The sequence below is a fragment of the Crotalus tigris genome, unplaced genomic scaffold (genome assembly GCF_016545835.1).
Source record: "Crotalus tigris isolate CLP2741 ecotype Arizona unplaced genomic scaffold, ASM1654583v1 scf7180000017666.379230911805:20528666, whole genome shotgun sequence".
NCBI classification, from domain to species: Eukaryota; Metazoa; Chordata; class Lepidosauria; order Squamata; family Viperidae; genus Crotalus; species Crotalus tigris.
The window spans coordinates 20,294,201-20,317,620 of record NW_024096552.1 but is presented as its reverse complement, the minus strand read 5'-3'; the positions used below and the strand labels follow the sequence as shown (position 1 = coordinate 20,317,620).

Below are 23,420 nucleotides of genomic sequence, written 5' to 3'. Positions count from 1 at the left end.
AGTTTAAATGAAATAAGACAATCCTGTGACCTGTTGGCTTATCCTTTGAGAGAAAAGTAGTGCAGTCTATTTGACTAGAATAAACATTAAAGTTGGGATGACTGTATTTTTTTTATTCCAATTGCTAGACTATCTAAAATAGACTATTATAGATACAAAAATAATTATCATGGCAAACAAACTTCAATGATAAGTCAATATTTACTTATTTAAATAATTTTTCCAGTACACTCTCTGTAACTGTCTGTGTCCTGAAAAGCATTGTTGTGAGGGCAAATGAAAAACCGTGGCTGACTTATGAGGTCCACAAGATGCTGAAAGCACGGCATGTGGCTTTTAAATCTGGTGACATGCTGGCACTTAGAACAGTCAGAGCAAATCTGAAAAGTGCCATAAAAGGTGCAAAGCAAGCCCATTGCCAGAAAATTCAGAACTTTTTTCAGGACCCAACAAACACCAGGAATCCAGGCCATTACGGATTACAAGGTGGCTCCATCCCGATGCAAGGATGACACAGACTTCCTAAACAAACTGAATACATTTTTTGGTAGATTTGAGGCATCAAATAGCACTCCTGCTAGGAAAGCTGTGCCCCATCCTGACGAGCAAATGTTAAGCTTTGATATCACCTCTGTCCGGAAAACACTGCAGAAAGTTAACATTCGGGAAGCAGCAGGCCCAGATAACATCCCTGAATGTGTCCTCAGGGAATGTGCCGAGAAGCTGGCTTGTGTTCTCACAGATATTTTCAATCTCTCATTGCAGCAGGCAGTGCTCCCATCATGTTTTAAGATGGCCATCATCTTGCCAGTGCCAAAAAAGTTCACAATTACAGGCCTTAATGATTACCGTCCAGTTGCACTGACATCCACCATCATGAAATGCTTTGAGAAGCTGATAACGGACATTATTGTATCTAGCTTCCCGCCAGCATTAGACCCGCTTCAGTTTGCCTACTGATCAAATCACTCTACGGAGGATGCTATTTGTTCCATTCTCCATCTGAGCTTGAAGCACTTAGAGGAAAGAAATACTCGTGTGCATTTGTTGTTTGTCGACTTCAGTTCAGTGTTTAACACAATCATTCACCAGCATCTAGTAGACAAACTGGGCCTTTTAGGCTTAAATACTCCTTTGTGCAACTGGATTCTTGATTTTCTAACCAACAGGCCCCAATATGTGCGAGTTGGAACAAATACCTCTAATATCATTTTCTTGAGCAGGGCTGTGTCCTAAGTCCGCTGCTGTTCATCCTGTTGACCCATGACTGTTGTGTTAGTTTGCCACCAGCCATATTATGAAGTTTGTAGATGATACAACAGTAGTGGGCCTTATTCATGATGACAATGTGGAAGCTTATCGCAAGGAGATTGAGGGGTTAATGAACTGGTGTAAGGAAAACATCCTAGTTTTAAATATCAGAAAAACCAAAGAGATCATTGTTGATTTCAGAAAAGGCAGGCATAGCCACACTTCTCTGTGCATTAATGATTCACCTGTGGAGATGGTTACCAGCATCAAATTCCTGGGTGTGCTTGGTCGCTCAACAGTGAAACATTGGTGAAGTGGGCACAGCAGCACCTGCATTTTCTGCGTCACATGAGAAAAGCACATCTTCCTTCTCCTATCCTTACCACTTTCTACAGGGGACGATCGAGAGCATCCTGTCATACAGCATCACAGTCTGGTTTGGAAGCATCACTGCTTCAGACAGGAAGGTGGTGCAGAGAGTGGTAAGGATGACCGAAAAGATCATTGGCAGTTCCGTCCTTCCCATCCAGGACATAGCACAGAAGCGTTGCTTGAGCATGGTCTGTAAGATTATCTGGGTCACTACACATCCTCTTCACGACCTGTTTTCCTTGTTACTTTCTGGGAGGAGGCTTTGTGGTATCCGTAGCATAACATCCAGATTCAGCAATAGTTTCATTACATACAGCATTAACCTTGTGAACTCTCAAGCTTCCTCCTTCTGTTATATATTCAAGATGGACAGTATTTAATATTCATTTGTTATGTATATGTAGGGGAGTGGGTCTATACATATGTTGTATATAGTATGTTTAGGTGTGTGTCATGTATGTGTTTCACTTTGAGAGTGAACAACTAAATTTCATTTTTGATGTGCACCGTTGTGCCCACACTAAAAAAATGACAATAAAAATTATCTTCATCTTAATCTTAACATTCAAAATGTGACTGTTTTAATTACATGTTTTTCCCTTATTTAAGGGAGGAAAATGGGGGGGGGCAAAGTCTTCAGGGAATGAGATTAGATCAATTAAAAAATGAATTCTATGTTGAGGGTCAAACTTGAAATTCAACACCTACCCACCCCCAGTTATCTATAACTGGAAAACATTAGATGGCAAATAAATGTCAGATTACATTAATTTACTCAGTTTTTAACCTACTGTGGGAATTTATTTTCTTACAAAAGATGACACTTGCTAAATTGAAGATAAAACATGAATTTTATTCTTTAAACAGAATTGTGTATGTTATTCTTATTTCTAATAGATTTCAAAGTAATTTTCAGTCATGGATGCCTTTTCTGAAGGGATAAATCTGGCCATATTTCAGAAGATTAGGTTCAAATCTAATGCCAGCTTATTAACATTATAATTTAACCTCATTATTATAGTTTATGTTGTTATTTTACAACAACCAAATCATTCATTAAGTGGCCAATGAAATAGTGAAAAGTAACTGATTTCATAATTTACATTAAATGACACATTCTTCATAATTTTCATTTTCACTTAACATGTTAAAGTTTCTATTTCTCCTTTCTTTTGAATTCTGATAAGCACATCTGTTCAAAAGTATACATCTAATTAATCCTTAATGGTAATTATTGCCTGCTACGTATATCCAAGATCAGCTGAAATAGGTGAGGATATATCACAGATGCAAACTTATTCCAAAAGGTGCTAAGTTTGAATTATCCTGAAATGCTCTGTCATTATGAGGTCAATGCCATATTCAGGTTTTGTTAGTCAGATACAGATTTGAAGACATCTTTCTCAGAATTTCTACATCATAGCTGCATACATTATCAAAGTTCATCTATCAGACAATGTGAAGTTTTTAGATGTCATTCTCATTTATAATCTTTAATTTTGAGAAAGAAAAATTAACTTATTTTCTAGCAATGAAAGAGATTGTAGATCAGATGTGTAGAAATTAGACACATTATTTCACTGGAATGAGATCTAATAATTTAGAAACCATCCTGAAGTAATGTCTGAATAAAATCTAGAAAATAAAAAAATGATCTGAACTGTATGTATTTGCAGATATGCCATTAATCGACGTGGCATTTTGCAGCATTAGCTGCTTAGACAAAAACCATTTCATAAATCTATGGGCTTTCTAAATAACCACTTCAGCATTAGGATTGTATATTAATGATATAAATGAATATGTGATCAAAAATATGACATCAACTGCAGTTAAAATGATAAAAGGTTTCGTGCAATATTTACTAACTTGATGCTTAGCAGATGGGTCTACCCAACTTTTTATAGGGATTGAAATCTAAAAACTTTAAAAGACTGCTTTATGAATTACGGTTCCTAATAAATACATTAATTTTATTCAGGATGTTTCTTTAAAAAAATAAAACATTTTTGAGTTTAAAAGTTTAAAGCTTATTATTCAACAAAATTCTACCTGCACCATAATAATGGGGCCCCCATTCTGATAAAGGTGAGGCTTTATCTTTGGTAATAAGATGCCCATCCATCTTCCTACAGCTGCTAAATAATCTGAAAAAGTATAACAGAGAGTTAGAATATAGTATTTATGTTTCAATCTAGCTATATATACTCGTTCATCTCAAAGCAATTTACATTATAAATATTATAATAAACACAATCCATTCACAATTTAAAATATCATATTCATTAAAAGATTTATTTAAAATTTATTAAATCAAATCTCAGGGGGAAGAATATTCCAGAGAAGGTCCAACTGCAGATAAACCAAGATGACATTCCTTGGTCTTTCACACATCCAAAGTCTGATGATCACATAACCAGGTCTGCAATGGCAGCATGAGTATTTTTCATCTCATAATTACACTACACACATACACACATACACACATGCACACACACACACACACACACACACACAAGGGCGTATATATCTTATTGTATTGTCACCATCTTGTCAAGAACTTAGCTGACTACTTCTCTTTGTATGTAAATTAAATAGAACTAGTCCCAAGAGAGATTCTTGAGATACTCCACCCCGTATTTTCCTCCATGCTGAAAACTGACTTTTTTTCTTCATGTTTCTTGATCTTTATTCTTAAATAATTTACATTTACACATTGCCATTTCTCTTACACTTACCTTCACAACAATCTACTGCCATATCTAGATGTGAGCTCAATGGTTGAAAAAGAGATTTTAAACAGGGTCCCCCCAGCCCTAGTCTGATACTCTTGGCCACTATACCACATATTTCAAAATATTTCTTAGAAGCACCACTAAGACAGCACTGAAAAAACTGACTTTTGACCAGTCCTCACACTTACAACCATCGCACCTCCCTGTGATCACATGATCAGAATTTAGATGCTGGCAGTCAGATGTACTTACAACCGTTGCAAGATCTCAGGTTCACATGACTGCCATTTGTGACCTTTCCAGGCATCTCCCGACAATGGGGAAAGTTAGATTCACTTAACAACTGTGTACTTTGCTTAATGATGGTAAAAAAAGTTTGTAAAATCAGTCACAACATATTTAACTCATTTCTTGGTGATGGAAGCTCTGGTCCCAATTTGTAGTTGTAAACTGAGGACTACCTGCATTATATTTATTTGAATGGTCCCATATTTGTGAGATCACAAACACAAATATGCAGTACCTAATTTTACTTTCGCCACATATAATTACAGGTACCATAATACATTTTATCATTTTATTTTCTTACCTGAATCAGAAGATCTAAGAACAATTGTTTTTTTTTGTAATAACCAGGCAGGTAGACCACCCTATAAAAAAAAATAATATATATATATATATACACACACACACACACACACACACACACACACACACACATATATATAGATCGATAATAACGTTAAAAATAAAAGTATGATTCCTGGGTATATTCATATTCTAAGTGTGAGCACCAGGAATATTATAAAACTATAGAAGTTTAATACAATAAATCACCTAGCTTTTGTCGGCCACTGCCGACATTTTCAGGGTACAATGTTAGTCGTTGGGAGAGTTCATTTATAGGTAAAGCGTTGGGAGAGTTCATTTATAGGTAAAGCGTCAGAGATGCGGAGCTCCTGACTAACCAAAAAAGAGGGGGAGAAAACTCCCCCAACTTAGAACCACATGAGGGGGGAATGCACAACAATATACACGTAGGCAGGAGATGCAAGAAAAGCACTGTCACTGATACAGAAGTTACGACTAGAGCACGGCTTAGCCAATTGGGACCGGTGACGAGATCTAGGAGCCGGGTGGAAGCAATGTTTTACGTGTTTTTTGATCGCTTAGAAGATATATATATTTAGATATAGAAGGAAAAAATTCTAAGACCACATAAGCACTCCTCCCTCATGTTTAGCAGAATATGTTATTAAACAAAGTTTCTCTTAATTTTGGCAGGACTAAGCATATGTATCTCTATCCAGCCACTCAATAATCACAATTACTGTGTATGAATTGGACTGCCATATAAATTTGTTAAATACATACATACGTATACATACATACATACATACATACATCAAAGTGACTGATTCCATGAAGAAGAGAACTGCATAAGTAAAAATTTATCTTTAAGATTCAACATTTTAATCAGACAAAACTGAAAACTATATATTTGGTGACCACTGTTTTAGTCTATTTAGGGTATTTTCCTAACACTGATTTTGAAACTTTCTTACATCCCACAGAAATTTTTTGTGATTTAGAAATTATTATTCAGTCTTCACTATGTAAGGGCAAGTCAACAAGAATAAGCAAGAAAACATTTACCATGTCCCATTCTGCACATATGTAAGGCCCAGCTCTCAATATGACCAATAAGCCAATCTCATCAGCAAGTTTTAGGAAAAACTCCAGATCTCTGTCATCTCTGAAGTTGTAAACTCCTGGTTCGGGTTCATGAAAGTTCCACGGAACATACCTGTAAATACCCCATACATTACTATCATCTTTTTAATTGCAATTTACAAAAAGCCCACTAGTTCACCAGCAAAGAACTGCATTTAAAATTATTGCTGCCTATATTTTTTTTGTACAAACATGGAAAGAATGATTACACAATAATTCTAAAAATATATCAGGCCTTTTTCAGTGAACTTCCTTTACATATAAAACTATGCTACAGGGCCTGTATGTTTTGCATTGGGCTTGCTTAGTTCACATAAGCAAAGCTATGCATGATACCACAAGAGGTTTTGTTCTTCAATTGGTTTATCACAGAACTAATGCTAATTTCACTGAGACTGACAGGCCCAAAATCACAAGTGGTTCCCTGCCTAATAAAGAACAAGAACAAGACCTTCCTACCAAGGTCCAATACCTTAACCATCCCACCACCACCTTGTCTTTCACATATATTGAATACAGTTGCTCTTATTAACTACAAATTATCTGAAGATGATCATCTTTTAAATAATTTATTTTTATTCAGAATGTTAAAATACAAACTCCAAGAAATGAAAAACAAATACAAAAATAAAGCAAAACTAGAGAACACAAAAAAGAAAATAAATGTGCATAAAAAGAAAAAAACATAGATATAAATGGTTCTCCTCAGTTGAATACCTATCAATATATTTCAAGAATAATAGTTCCCTTACCCAGCAAAACAGGAGCACAATTTATTAACTTCTACAACTCTGTTTACCCCACCCATTTGACCTGACCTCTATCTTCCAGATATGCAAAATTAGCAGGTACAACCAACAGCAGAGTTAAACTTCAAAACTCTCTGTCAATACTCTATTGTTGTATTTCACTTGCAGAAAGTCCATAACAGCTTCTAATCTAGCATAAGCCACTACAATCATTCTCTTTGGTCCATATCCAGTATCAAATATTCTTGACTGTTTCTTAATAATAAAGCTTTTCCTTAAATTTTTAACTGGGATCTTTCTCAACAATTGGATTCTATTCCCCAAAACTATAAGTCTGTGTTTTGGATCTCCCCACAGCATTTATTGTCCCCCCCCCCAAAAAAACACCTTCTACAAGTTGAAATGCAACTTTTCTTAACATTTGTTTTCCAATTAGATATAATAATTATATTTCCCAATCTCCATCAATCTTCTCATAAAAATCCAATTCATTACTCATAACTTCTGTCAACTTTGAGTCTTTAGAATCCATAACCAACCTTCAATTTTCAGATCAAACTCCTTTTCTTTCAAATCTACCAGCAACAAATTAGATTCCAATCCATCTGATTATAAGTCTAGTTTATCTGAAAATATCATCTTTGGGTTGATTTAAAACCATTGATATTTTATCAAAGTTTTTATTTAAAAATTTCAATTTGAAGTTGAAAGTTGAAAAGCAGTTTTTCAAAAGGCTTCTCAAATGGCTTTATCCTTAAATAGATGCATTCTTTGTATTTTCAATATTGTCCAAGACTCTTCTGTAACTGAGCTTTTACAGTCAGACTCAAACAGTTCCTCTCAATGACAGGGAAGCACCATAGCAAAATAACCTCAGAGAATACTGAATAATCTTTCCCCAATAAAAATAAGGGGAGGGGGAAGGAAAATTTCCATCAAAGAAAAAAAAAGGCCAGAGCTTTTAAAAAATAATATACAAAATGCCTGTAGTGAAAATCCATTACAAATATAAATCACATCAGATCACTTTCACTATAGAAAGTGAAATTGATTTGCAGCAGCATAATAAAGCATTAAATTAAACACAAAAAAAATCAGTTTGATATCCAGCAAGGGGTTAGAATTAATCAGCATTCAACTAATCAATTGACATTTAAAAGTAAAAATCAAACTAAAAAAGGAAATGTCAAAATGAGCAATTAAAATTTATTTTGCTTAAAACAAATAAACAATTGGAGACCTATGAAAAATTGCAACCATCAAGATTTTTATTGTCCATGGTTGTCTGAGGACCTTCTTTGATTGCTCCTCTTCAAATCTGGGAGCACACCACCAAAAAGCTGTTTGTCAGCTGAAAAAAAATCTCAACATGCTATCTTCAGAGGAATTCAAACAATCATCTATGTAAAGAATTATATACAAAGCATACTCCTTAACATTTAGTAGAGGATTTTGTTAAGGCAAATATAAAACAGAATTCATAGAATCATAGAATCATAAAGTTGGAAGGAATTACAAAAATCATTTGTTCCAATCCTCTGTAATATCAATTGGGCACCATATATAGGAGGGGGGAGGGGGAGAGGAGGAGGAGAAGAGGAGGAAGAAGAAGAAGAAGAAGAAGAAAAGAAGAAGAAGAAGAAGAAGAAGAAGAAGAAGAAGAAGAAGAAGAAGAAGAAGAAGAAGAAGAAGAAGAAGAAGAAGAAGAAGAAGACAACCATCAATCCACGAGAGGTGGCTGCCCAGTCTAACTTTAAAAGCTTCAGAGATGGAGAACCTACAAACCTCATGTTTCACTCTTGTACAGATTGTACAGATTACATCAGAGAGATAGGAATGGTGGATGTCTTGACACAATAGTCAGTTTAGGAGATTCAGAAAGACTCCATAAAATTTTATCTGTAGCTGAGCAAGATGACCAAGGAAACAAAACCCCAGCATCCCTTTGTGTTAATTCATTTTAAAAAAAAAAAACTGGTGGAATTGCCTATGATATAACATGCTTTGACTAACAATAAATTGGATTTAATAAGCAGCTTTGAAAGACTGAGATTACCTTTTTTTATACTTTCCAACTCCATGGAATGTTAGAAAAAAATATATTAAGGGATTCAGAACTCTACCCAACCATTTAACTATCCATCTGTCTACCTGTTAGCAAGAGCAGAGTCATACCTGGTATCATAGGTAGGAAATGTTAGATAACAGAATTATATTCATAACATTTCTATTTTCTAACATTTCAGGACATGTTCCATTTCACGTTTTGTGGACTTAAGCTTACATTTGTGATCCTATGGACCCCATGCAAATCTTATAAAGCTAGAAATTAATCTATGTATTATTAATTAATTACTTGAAAAGTTCTGTAATACAAACACAGCTCTTGTATACTTTTTTATTTTCTCTCCTGAGATTAGTCCAAGAGAACTTCTGAATCAAATTTGTTTTGCATACACAGTGTAGCAACTGGTTGTTTCTTAAATTTTTACTCTTACTATAATGATAAATCGTATGCATCTATCCCCCTCTAGTGGCTGTTAGAAATATGATGCATAGCATATTGCGTTAGAGCAGTCTTTATCTATGGAGGAACTTCAATCTAAAATAACATTCATGTCTCAAAGAACCCTCACAGAGAAATCATAACAAATATTAAAGCTTCTCAATATAGATAATCTTTATTTAGCAACCACAATTAGGACCAGTGACTCAGTCGTTAAATGAAGCAGTAGCTACTGTGTTTACAATCTTACTTCAGCTTTCCTTTTCTTTATAAACTTATGAAGGTTATAAATACAAGAATTGATCATAAAGTTACTTTTTTTCACATCTGTAACTCAATGGTCACTAAATGACACAGTTGCTAAACAATTGTATCTATACAATTCATTTCTAAAGTACACAACCTATGATTTACAACAACAGCATATCAGTAGGCCAACAAGTGAATTGTAACACGTAAAAAATCCTACTCTCATGAGTGCTAACATTGCATCACACATAGTTTAAAAAATGTTTACTTTTTTTCAATCACAATTTCTCGCGCAACCCCAAGTGAGAAAGGCTGCATTACAGTAATAAACTGTCAGTTATTTTTGCATGAGACAAACAAATCACCTAAAGCCACTCTCATATAACTTTAATAAATAAATTAGATATGAAGTGCTAGATGGCTACATGTAAATATTTATTATGCTGAGATAAATACTGCATAAATAAATATACAATATTCCCAAGAAAACCTATCAGACATAAAAATCAGCATCTTGAGAGATCCTAAAACAAGTTTTAGTTCTCATAGTGGGAAAGGCACCAATCGCAGACAATGAATGTCTCATGAAATTGTGTACCAAAATAAAAACTGAGCACAAATAGCTTCCATAATTATTTCAATGTCTGCTGTTACTGGCAGAAGTAAAATCTATCCAGATTATTAGTTGGACACTAAATTTACACTTCTTATATTGAAGAATCTGTTACCTTACCTTAAAGGAGCATTCAATTTATTTTAAAGCACTATGCAGCCCTAACTCTTTTTGTAAAATAACCTACTATTTGTAAGCCTCTATAAAAATCCTGTATCAGAAATGACACATTAGTCAGGAGATCTTCATGCAAATAATGTAACTATACATTATAGTTATATTTGAAACTTATATTCTTGGCCCCTCTTACTTACAATAGAAACTCTTTTTTCAGTTTCTGAAATACCTATCTTATTCAACTGATTTTGGCTTACCAAAAGGAAGTTTGTTTGTTCCTGAATAAAATAAAGAAATGCATTATTTCCTAAATACAGAATACATCCTATGAGTATTCTTTACTGAAGAGAATAATTGTTATCTGAACTGCAAACATTTAGCACCTCATCTCATGGTGCTAGATTTTCAATGACTATAAACCTCAGATGAATTTCTGTCTTTAAGAGGTCTGAGAGTTTCAGTGTTACCTACGTTTGAATAGCATCAAGACCTGCCATTTTCATCTTCAAGAGACGGTCCTTCCAGTAGAACCGTGGAATCCGGGCATAATGTATGCTGCCTGAGATGTAGCGGAATGGTTTCCCATCCTTAAGGAAACAGTTGCGAGCATAATCAATCTCAAAGCTTCTCTGGGATGTAACCTATGAAAGAAAATTATTTAGACAAAAACTTTAATTTGCCAACCGTGGAGGGCAATATGTAAACTGTGTCAATTTTATCCTTAACAATGATGTTCAATATAATCCATTCAGCCCCAGAATGATTGAGTAGTCATGAATTCTACCACAGCAGACACAAGTTTTGACAATATTTAAATTTTGGAGAAATGTAACCTATCATCATTAATATAAATTCAGTCTCTACAAAAAATTGGATTGTGATCCTTAGGTTTCCTTTTGCCTAAAAGAACAAATTATAGTAATTATCAAAAAGCTAAAATACAAAAGTAGGTTACATAAATGGCAAATTAATGGGATCCCATTAAACAAGTATGTTCTTATAAATATATTGAAGTGCAGCTCAAAGTTTCCTTATCTGAGAGTGCACACATCTTTATCAGGCAAGCATGGCCCAGCATAGCTTCATATCTGTCTTACAATTCTACTCAAAGTGGGAACATTTTATTCCAGTAGTTTGCATGGTTTTTCTTGCTAAGGTCATGTCTCAACTTTCCTGAAAACTGTACAATCCAAATTTATAGGAACAACACTTGTAGTTCCAAGATACATCAAGAATGTTGTTTTACAATTAGGGGCATATTTAATTTTTGTGGGTGCTTGAGTCTGGTTTTGGTTGAAATTAGTGTGTTTTTTTTTCCTCCTTAGCCTGGCTCCATTAGTCCTTAGCTACTGTTTTAAATCAATTTGATTAACAAAAGCTAATAACAAACTCCAGTCCTTAGGATTTTCTCTGACCAGCTTCTGTCCACTACGACTTAAAAATGTCAGGAGTCATCTTAAACTATGTATCTGGGATACTGATTTTCAAACAATAGTATTGTAGTATGTCTAGTACCAACCTATAGTTTCTGGATTCTTCTAAGATGGATATGTCTCTCTCTTAAGTTCTAACTTATAAATCTCATCAGCCTTTCACCTTGGCCAGGTAGAATGCTCTGCAATTCTGTGGGGCAGTATAAAAACGTCCCTTTCAGCAGACCTTATGTCCATGTAGAGATGGCTATGTGGAATTGTTAAACCATAAGCTCCTTTGTTGCTCTCTCTTTATCATCTCTATATCCTTCTATATCAAGGAAAAAATTATTCATGCCATTTTAAAGAATCACCTTGCTAGAGAGCCAATGTCTATTGTATCAGGACCCTGATATATCTTTCCAGATTGCTCAATTTTGGACCATCATTTGTTGCAGCTGTTTGACTTACTATTGAAGTTGTGGTAATTGCAACTGTTATTTATACTACAGTTACAATAATTATGTATGTCATTTTATTGAATTTTTAAATTTTAAGTGCATAATTACAGGTCTATGTATTTTACTGTTATGCTTTCCCAAAGGCCATAAAAAGTTTGATTTGATAATAAAATCTTCTATTACCTTCTTTAATATTCTATATTATTTGTTTTATCATTTTTATTAAAACAAAATATTATATATAAATGTCATCAAGCAATTTAAATTTAAAGATATTTTTATTCTTGAAAAGTCTTATTTAATTTGAGCCGAGGTGGCGCAGCAGTTTGAGTGCAGTACTGCACCACTTTAGCTGGTCAGCGGTTCAAATCTCACCAGCTCAAGGTTGACTCAGCCTTCCATCTTTCCGGGGTAGGTAAAATGAGGACCTAGATTGTTGGGGGCAATGTATATATATATATATATATATATATATATATATATATATATATATATATATATATATATTATATATATATATATACATTGCTTACTGGTGTACACCGCTTAGAGCAGTGGTTCTCAACCTTTCTAATGCCGCGACCCCATAATACAGTTCCCCATGTTGTGGTGACCCCCAACCACTTATACATCATCGGGTGCCAGGGGACGTGGCCAAAGAAAAGGGGGAAAAAATGGCGGACAGCCTTGTTTGGCGACCCCCGTGAAATGGTCGTTCGACCCCAAATGGGGTCCCGACCCACAGGTTGAGAACCACTGGCTTAGAGACTGCTTGCACTTAAAGCGGTATATAAGTCTCATAAATAAATAAATAAATAAATAAATAAATAAATAAATAATTTATATATTATTTGTTAATTTTGTAGCAAAAGGTATGAAAATTAAGGGTGTTGCTTCATATATACTTAAAGTACACTAATGGAAATCAGTGGAATTACCTTGGTCAGAATTTCAGTCATACCGGTACTTGTTGAGCAACATGCTCATGTGACTGTCTACCTTAACAATCACAATCTTGACTATCCCAGTTGTGTCATTAAGCAATTGCATAGATTATTAAGTGGAATGTGCAGATGCCTCCAGAGGTAGGAGAGCCCTGGAAAGCCTCATGTAAATCATGCACAAAATGGGATAGCAGTGCAGGGTGATGCAAAGCCACAGTCGGCCCAGCAGTGTGTGGCACTTGGTAGCAGTGCCAACCATCGGCCTGAAAAGAGACTTGGTACTTTTCAGCAGTATGAGCTAGAACTGAAAGTTAGTTGTAGTATTACTCTTTACTGACAGATGCCAGTTTGTTCTAGTACAGTGGTTCTCAACCTGTGGGTCGGGACCCCATTTGGGGTCGAACAACCATTTCACGGGGGTCGCCAAACAATGCAGTCCACCATTTTTCAACAGCCAATAGGAATTGTCCAGATTGTCTCTGCCCTGCTGAGCCCGCCAAAAGTCCCATTCTGCAAACGGTGCTGCACCAGTTGAGTAGTCCTCGACTTACGACCGGTTGAGTAGTCCTCGACTTACGATCAGTTGGGGGTCGCAGCATTAAAAAGGTTGAGAACCACTGTTCTAGTAGTTAAGGCACCAGACTAGAAAACGGGAGACCATGAAAACCAGCTGAGTGATCTTGGCCCAGTCAGTCTCTCTCAGCTCACTTCACAGAGTGAGAAGGAAGAAGGGATATATAAATAAATAAAATAAAATAAATAAAATCCCACCCAAATCACCACACATGCCTATCTTTCTTAATTTAGGCCACTATACACAACGGCATTTAGCACCAGTGCCAACATTGGGTTTAAAGCAGAGGATTTGGGCTTCTGGAATCTTGCAGAAAGTCTTGCAATGCTTCTGCAGGTTATGTGCAGCATGCAGATACTTCTGGAGTTGCATAGGCCTTCCAAAGTCATGTGGGACTTCTGAAGTTGTACAGGTCTTCTTGAGGCTTCAAAAGTCACACACAAACAGGATCCAGGAAACAAAGCCTGGTGCAACCGGAAGCAGCCTAAGACAGGCCATGCAGGCCTCTCAGTGGCATGTGAAAAACACCTGAAGGTAAGCAGTATGCAGTATATCCTCAGAAGCATTGGGTGATAAGGCAAGTGTGCCATTCCCCAAGGCTTGCATATCTTGGAGAATAGTATGAGGTGGCATTTCTGAGTAGTAGTGGCAGTGGTAGGGGCTGGGGTACTGGCAGATACTCACACTGCTGAAGGCCCCAGGCTCTATTTTAGGCCCATCCATGGCAGCCTAGATCAGGGGGAGATAAGCAGGTGCGGGAGTCACAGTACTTCAGCGGTTGTAAGGGCAACTGCAACACTCAAATTTTTAGTTCCTAATCACAGGAGCACTGCATTGGCCTCAATTATGGACATGGCTTGTAATTTTGTTTAGTGTTACCATATTTCTGAACAGTCATTAAGGGCTACATGTATTTTTTTTAAAAAAGTGGGGATGTTTCCTAAAAATAAATCAGTGTCACTGTAAAATCAGTCAATTTTAACTGAATTCCTCTCTCATTATTCCAAAGAAAACAAAACAAGATAAATTCTCTGTCTCCTTTATCAATCATCAATTAATACTATGTTTAAAAGCAGATCCAACAATAAATGCAAGTAAAATTATTAATAAGCCACTGGTAGAATATTTTATATTTAAAACTGATTTACAAGAAAATATAATTTTCTTTTGTAAAAATGTTGGTTTTGGTACCTGTGATATACAACAAAATCATAAAGTATGATTGCTGCCTGAAAAATTGTTGGTCCTTTTTCCAAACATAGTTTGGAAAACAAACATTTTCCAAACATTTACATATTGATTCCTACCTTCCTCCAGCCCAAAAACGGTGCCCCCAAGGTATACACGGCCACTTACTGTGATGAATGGGCTTAACTAATGCTTTCCATTTTCCTCCACAAACAGTGGAACTTTTGATCACAACTTTTGGAATACATATCAGAGATTCTTATGGTATCTCAAAAACTTAGAACTGTGCCATAATAATTTCAGATGCATGATATAAAAACATTATACATCTGAATGATGGATGAAATAGATTGTAATTTACAAAGACCTAGGCAATAATGCAATTTTTAAACTTTACATGGTTTAAACTTTACATGTTGAATGTAGCAGAAGACCTCCCTAGCAGAAGAATTTAATGAACATTAGAGTTGTGCATATGTCTGATTACTTTTCCCAACATCTTATTCACAAATTAAACATACATAATAATCTAATCAGTAAAATGGAGAGCTGTTTAGATTATTATGTATGTTTAACTTTGCTACACTAACTGTGGAGACATATACACATTCTCCTTCTCCCTTGTAATCCTAATTCAGCAAATTGCAATGTATAGTTTACCTATCATTTTTTCTTGCTAGGTGATCTCCTTTTCTTTTTTATAACATTTCAAGAGATGAACACAAGTTCATGCAGTAATTCTCTTTTATACCCTATTTAATAACACTTAGAATGAGTTCAGCTTTATCTCTAAAATGTACTGCCTCTAATTTTCAATCTGTAATTACTGGCCAGTATATATTACAGTGAGGGACAGAAGACTGTAAAATTTTAAATGTTGTTAAACTTGATTCCCAAGCATCCATCACTCTTCATTATGTTGGTTGAAAATGTCAGAAGCAGTAAGTCAGTAGCATCTAATCCAGTGTTTCTCAACTTTGACAATTTTAAGGCATGTGGACTTCAACTCCCAGAATTCCACAGCCAGCAATGCTGGCTGTGGAATTCTGGGAGTTGAAGTCCACATGCCTTAAAATTGTCAAGGTTGAGAAACACTGATCTAATCAATTCAATTTCTCAACAAACAACACTGTACATCACAAGATGCAAGGCTGAGGACTGCAGGGGGAAAGGGAAAGTGATAATGCTAGGAAATCATGAGATTAGGAAGAAGTGGGATTTTTAAGGTAAAGACACTTGTTTTCGAAAGTGGGATTTTAAACTAAGCTTAAAGGAAGGTTATGTATTTATATAGTTTAAATTTTTCCAAAACACAGCAAAACAGCCAAATTTATTGAGTTTGAAGGTCACCAAAAAGAATGAGGTATATGCAACTCTCAGGCTCAGGACGCCCTATTCTTTTCTGTGTCATGCTACAGCGCAGCAAACATATTGGATTAATTCATGATATTTAGCTTCTGAAGAACTGAGGGCATGTCCTTTGCCCTCAAATCAAATTTCAAATTATTCAGAGATGCTGAAATCATTCCGGCATTTGTGGAAAAAAAGTTTTTGGGGATGTTTATGTATGTCTGTGTACTTTGTGTGTACTTTGTCATTTATATTTTCCCTTCTCTGTATTAAAACAATAAAATAAGCATTTTAAAATGCAATAATTATAAACAGCATCTACTTTTTTTAAAAAAAGAAAATCTTACAAATGTTTCATAGGAGCAAAAAGGCAATAATAAATTATTTAAATAAATTCAATGTTATCCTCTTTTATTGTACAACATTATTTGATTGCATGTATTTATAAAATATAGAAAAATATGTTAGTAGTAATAATAACTCTAATATTCTAATATTCCTTTTCAAGAGAAGCCAAAAATTCTGTATATTATTGTCCTTCCTCCTCCCCACTCAGTGCAATATTCTCATAAAAACCTGTGAAATGGAATATGTCCTTATAGCCCTCTTGGCAAAAAATTCAATTGGAACTGCAGAAAGAACTGTTGTATTATAATATCATCAATGATATAAGTGTCTTCAGTCATATACTAATATACACTGCTATAATCCAACAGGTATAATTCAATCTCACAAAATATGGTAGTTCCCTTGAGATTTGGTGATGCTTAATCATTTAATAAGCATTCTGATCTCTGGGGAAATTTTACAGCAGATGTAATAAATTAGTGGTGGTTTTAATGCTGGAGCTCTGTTGAACATGAGACAGAAGACAAACCGAGATAAACAAATGCTAAGATGTGGATCTGTAATTTTCATGACTTGAATTAACATAGTTTTAGATTCAGGAGGTTGGTCAAATTAAATATATAGGAAACCTTATTTTTGATACTTGTTGAAAGTCAAAATGGCAATTCCTGTGAAGCTTGTTGACAGATGTAATTTTGTTTCAAAAACAGCTGGGTAATTGTGGGTGGATGGAAATGCTTCATTCCTTCCAACCTCCAAATGTCACAGAGGAAGAATGGTTATAATATGTACATTTAATCAGTGGTGGTGTTATGGAAAAACCACAATACTTACATCAGAAGACAAGACCACGAAGGATTGGAGAAAACAGGCTTTATTTGTGCACAATGGTTCAGAGCATTAGCTTGACAGATGCTGAACCCTGAGTTACTCCCAGGGTGTCATTTTTATACAGCTTGCCACCCACGCTTAACCTAATGGATGACTTCTTATCTACCTTTAACACACTAAAAGAGAGAAGTTCATATCTTGAGATCACATGCATAGGAAAAAGGGAAATTTATACAATGTGCAGAGAACCACACTCCCCTACACGTGTAATATCTTACACCATTTGTGACTTTCGGTTGGCACTTCTTGTAAAAATGTTTCTTGATAGAATTGCACAAAGGTCATCACACTCAGCCAGTTTATAGTATTAGTTAATGCTTTCAAAACATCACCTCTGTTAATTAAAATATAATTCAAAAGTACTTTATTATTTCTCTTAATGGCAATTTTCCATCTACCTCATTGGGATTAAAATATGTGAACAACCAGTTTTCTCTGTAGATGCTGCTTCCAGAAGTCCATTCTGGGCCTGGGCAACAAAAAATTAGCTGCCGAAGTGGTGTGAACCAACTGAATCCCACCATTTCATTTAATGGATTTTAAGGCAGTGGACAATCTCTAGAAATACGATGAGCAACATGAAACAGTAAAAAACCCTCAACTTATTATGTCTCTAGTGCAGGAGTCTGCAGCCTTGACAACTTTTTAAGACTTGTGGACTTCAGCTCCCAGAATTCCTCAGCCAGCTATGCTTGTCAAGGTTGCAGACCCCTGCGTGTATCTGCACATATACTTTGTATCATAGAAATACTGTCAAGGAAAAGGATGCTGGGAAAGTGGTAACATTCTTAAAATATCTCACTCCTTGGAAATTGAATACTATAGATCAGGGGTCCCCAACCCCAGGTCCATGGACCAATATTCGGCCGCGGCATGCCAGCAACCAGTCTGCACAAACAAAGAAAGCCCCATCAACAGGATGCAGACAGCACACAAAACCATGGCCCCTCCGGTCCACGGAAAAATCTCTCTCCACATAACCAGTCCCTATTGACCAAAAGGTTGGGACCTCTGCTGTAGATGATTTCACGACTTGACTGTTCTTAATCCTATGACAGATTTTTCTTACTCTTCACATATTTAGAGCATCAGTATGTTAGATAAACTTAATGTACTGAATGTGAAGCAGTATTTGAACAGATCAACATGTATAAGCATTTTTGTATTCATCCCCAAAATTTTATCTAACAGCCACATGATTATTGCCACGAGGTTTTATCCTTAATTTTCAACCACAACATACAATTTTGTATTATTAATTATAAATGCAAATAAAGTGTATTCTCTCTACTTATTTTATCATTAATGGAAAGGAACTAGGTGGTTTAAAATGTTAATTATAATTAAATTTACCTCAAGCAATTTTTTAGTGGATACTAAATTATTTAATAAAGGTATGATAGTCTGCAGATTTACTCAATAGTAAGATCCACTGAATTTATTGGGATTATTCAGATTTTACTTTAGTCGTATTTGCTTTAACATGAAGTTATTTTTTTATTCAAGTAAACAGAAGAAAACTAGCCACATAATACTCTTTTGAAATATTTAAGAAATTGACTAAAGGATCCTACTTCTGGGAAAAGCAATATTTCCCAATAAGTGGTTTAATGCTGAAACAAACAAGAAGCTAAAGTGAATTATATCTTCTGACATTCATTACGTTTAATCATTGGGATTGATAATAATAAAGCTGAATGGATTGAGTGAACAACTTTCACTAAAAGCTGGGATCCTATGACCATTAAGATGTTAAGAAAGAATCCCATCTGCAACTTCAGCAGCCATCTCAATCTTGTCACCTCAATATTTTCAGTCAGATACGTTCGTGATACTATCGTGAAGAAAAAGATAGTTCCAGCAGCAGGTAATGCATTAAATTTTCATGAAGATATTGCAATTGTATACGTAGGGGAAAAAACGGTGGGAGTAGGAACCACTTTCTGCCAGCTTCCCCATCGTCTTTGTTGAGGGATGCTGGTAGAACTGTCTGAAATCATGACCACATAACTGCAGGGACAACTTTGGCAAATAAATGGCAATAATTTTGCAATTAAAACTGGTCTGAACATTATGCAAATTTCAACTCCAGAGGAATAATGGGTATAGGGTTTTATATATATATATTCTTCAAGTCAGTGAATTTTAGCACCTTGATTAAAGATTTTAAAAACTGTTACAGTATAATGTACTTGAAGATACAGACAAAGACAATGAGAGTTTTGATAAATTTGTTTCAGTAGTACCAAATGTCATACAAGCCATTAACCGCGCATGGCTTTGTCCCATGTGTTTTCAACCTGTTAACCAAAGAGTAGGCATTTTGAAATGCAGAGAAAAGCATCTGCTTCTGCAGTTTGGATGCTTTTCTAGGTAAGGTAGATATTCCATCTAGTGACTACAGAGTTGCAGCAATAAACAATGTCAGGAAAGCTGCTTCATCTGGACATATTTTCACTTCCTCATTTAGACTTAAGTCCTTGGGTCTCCTGGTTAGTCTCCTATCAATCAGGCCTATGTTGGCCAAGCTCAGTTAATGCTAATTTTACTCAAAGCAATGCTTCAAAGTTTCTTCAGGACTTAAGAGTACAACAATAGGTTTGCTAATTAACCCTAGTTTCCCACATTTCCTAGATGCTAGGCCTCTTTGCAAAGACTGGGCATTACATTCAGTTCCATCAGCATTTTTCAAACTTGGCAAATATAAGACATGTGGGCTTCAACTCCTAGAATTTCCCAGCCAAAAATCCACACATATTAAGGTTATCTAGGCTGAGAAACACTGCCTAGATTAATGGTGAGCAGCTCAGACTTCTTCCTGATCATATTTGAATATTTGTAAGAGTATAGTGGCACTACGAGAAGCCAACTGAGCTCCCCAGTGTCTATGGCAGTGATTCCCAATTCTGAAACTTTAATATGGGTGACTTGAATTCTGGGAATAGAAATCAACTCATCTTAAAGTTGCCAGGTTCGAAAAATACTCCATCAACGCAGTGCTCCCTTCTGCTCCGGGAGGGAGCAGAATAAAAGTCTTCCCTCGTGCCAGTCCCCTTCCTGTGAGAGATTACGAGAAAGGACTGTGCTTACCGGGGATCCAAATCCTGCGGCTAGGAAGTGAAGCAAAACCAGAACAAGCATGTTAAAACAGCAAGTCAAAGAAAGAGAAGACAATACTCCGGCAGCAGACGCAGCCAGGCCCACCGACCGCATGACTCCAGTCAGCTGATCACTTTCGCCTCAAGCTGACGCGCGTGTCTGTTTGCAGCTCTAAAATGCAAGGAAACCCATTTCATTGAGAGGAGTGGTGTGAATAATCATCATTCTTCTGTTGCCAGCCATCTTCAGCTGTTCTCAACTCTGCCGTTCAGAATATGGGGTTTCGCGATTCTGTTCCTGCTGCTTATGTTCTTCCTACAGTTCTACGCTTAAATTGGGCAGACTATGAATTTCCCTGAATTGACATCTGATAGAGCCAAAGGAGGCGAAGGCGGCGGTCCGAGGGGAGAAGGAGGAAGTTGGTTCTGGTTTCCAAAACGGTTCCTCTTAGCTCTTCACAGTTGCTCGGCTCGTGCCACAGCGCAGAGGGGAATAAAAAGAAGATTCGAGTGATAATAGAGGGAACCCACGAAGTAAAACAAGAAACTTATAGTACTCGGTATTCCAAAGAGAAGTTCATCCAATTTCTCACCCTGTTTAAGCTTTCGAAAAGAGACGGTCATAATTTATGCTCAAAGCATCAGCGCAGTTACTGTTTCTCTCGCTTTATCTTATTTGAAACTGAAGGAATGAATATAGTTCATCATTACCAATCTTAAGGAAAAAATTTTTCAACATACTGCTTTTTTTGCTGATCTCTGCTTCGAATTTTTTCTATACCACCTGTGTTAACTCCATTAATGAAGCTCTCTCTCTCTCTCTCTTTTTAAAGAGCTTGCTATAAAATATCCCAGTTTGTATTACCTTTATAGGGTGTTCTGTATTCTTAATGCAGTATGTACTCTCTGCATTTCTGGAAGGGATTTAAAGGAAGCAAAATTTGAAACTCAAGCCAGGGACGGTACACATGCTCCTTCTGAATTATTGCTATAAGCCATTGCTATAAGCGTTAAGACTATTTTTATTAACTTTGGGCATCCTCTATACCACTTTTTATGAACTTTTATCTAATTTAAATTTATTTTTGGTTTTATTTTGATTATACTGGTAATTTATTATTTTAGCATAAAAATTGAATATATTTTAACAAAAGAATCAAATATTTGTGATCAACATTGTAATATAACGATAAAACACTGTTGAATAATTATTCAAAGTATTTTCACATTGTTTAACCAGATAGCTGTGCTGTCGCACTGACTCACACACACACCACATGTATAAGGAGTATTTATTAAGGTTTCCAAGCCTGAACTGTTATTCTCCAGCAATTCCCTGTGCTGGTATCAATTCAACCCCAATGAGTTCCACAGGCTACACAAATGAAACCAACACTATTCCTCAAGGCAAAGGCAAATTCCAAAACAAAGGCCAGTTCACAGGCAAAAACAAGGCAAGGAAAACAGTTGAAGAGACACAATCCAAAGTTCAAGGCACAAACATACAGCAAGAAAACAAACATATTGCTCACAGCATCATCTCTGGCTGCTGTGCTAAATAGCCAGCTTCCGGTGCAGCCCATCAAGAGTGAGGAGGCCGCCTCCTCACAAGTAATCAGGCTGACCATCACTGCTCCTGCATTTTCCCTGCCCTGCGTGTTCTCGGATCAGGTGCAGAAGGTAGCTCCTCATAATTGACTGGCTGTAGTGCATGCTTTACCCACCTGAAGCCTCTGGGCTGTCCTGCTGCAGCTGTGCTTCAGACAAATCACTCTCAGATGACTTCTTGAAGCCATTGACCAATTCCCCTCTTGACGTGCCTGGAACTGGTTTATCTTCCTCTGAACTAACATCTGGAGAGGTATCTGGGGAAGTGTCTGGGGAGTCATCACATTAGCTAATACAGGTAATTCTCAACTTATGATCGCAATAGAGCCCAAAATTTCTGCAGTGCATTAGTTATTATCAGGAATTGCTTTGTACATATAAGGTTATTTCTACTTTCTTAAGAAAACCAGGATAATAGAAGCAGAAGTCTATGGAGATTTTCAGTCATCCATGTCATGGTTGTCCCAAGGCTGCTTTTCCCAAAGGTAACTGGACTTTCTTGGATTTTTTCCTTAATTTTTTTTTAACTTCTTGAGTTCTGACTGAATGGAAGGATTTATATAGTCTTTGCAATCATCTGGTCATTAGCACTCTGAGGTCAGTCATTAGCTTTCTGAGAGTCATATCCTCAAGAGTCAACTGAATCAGAATGCAAATGGGTGTGGAACTTTCTTGGGACTGCTGATTCTCCTTTCAGCTGAATCACACACACCTTCCATTCCCCACCAGTTAGTTAGAACTGAAGAAGCTTTTTTTTTTCAAATTTTATTAAATGTACATTTTAAAAACAAAAATGGACACGATTCAACTTCCCTGGCTTCAACAGTGCTATTAGTATTACCTTATGTTATAGAAAGAAAAACAGAAACTTAAAATACATTCTGTAACAGGACAGAGTATAACAAACTGTGCGTATAACATCTGTAATTTTTTTTGATAAACCATCTTTCAATAGTCAACGTTGTATTTACATATCTTTCAGTTGTGTCCTAATATAGGTACTAATAAGAAGTCCTTATAATATCAACTAGTCAATCGATAATCATCTCAGCGATCCTCCTTATCTCTAACCAATCGTACAAATTTTTCCAAATTTCATAATACTCTGTTTCAGTTTTATTTTTAATCTCTAGAGTTAACCTGTCCATTTCGGTGCAGGATAAAATTTTATTTATTATTTCTTCCTAAGTGGGGGTTTCCCTTCTTTTCCATTGCCAATC

At 35.9% G+C, this 23,420-nt stretch overlaps 1 protein-coding gene across 2 annotated transcripts in view; it reads right to left on the bottom strand.

Moving 5' to 3' along the window:
- GLB1 (galactosidase beta 1) overlaps positions 1-22,471 on the bottom strand; it is a 49,891-nt gene extending 27,420 nt beyond the window's left edge. Inside the window, exons 1-5 of one of the 2 annotated variants that reach the window (XR_005556005.1) lie at positions 20,585-22,471; positions 10,798-10,967; positions 6,015-6,165; positions 4,948-5,008; positions 3,676-3,770 (exon numbers count right to left, since the gene is read on the bottom strand). Coding sequence is in view for 1 of the 2 variants with exons in the window: in XM_039336962.1 (XP_039192896.1) it covers positions 3,676-3,770; positions 4,948-5,008; positions 6,015-6,165; positions 10,798-10,967; positions 20,585-20,707 (600 nt within the window). In the remaining variant the exon portion in view is untranslated. The remainder of the gene's footprint in view (positions 1-3,675; positions 3,771-4,947; positions 5,009-6,014; positions 6,166-10,797; positions 10,968-20,584) is intronic. The other variant, XM_039336962.1, reaches the window with a different exon arrangement.
- Between the last annotated feature and the right edge of the window lie 949 nt (positions 22,472-23,420).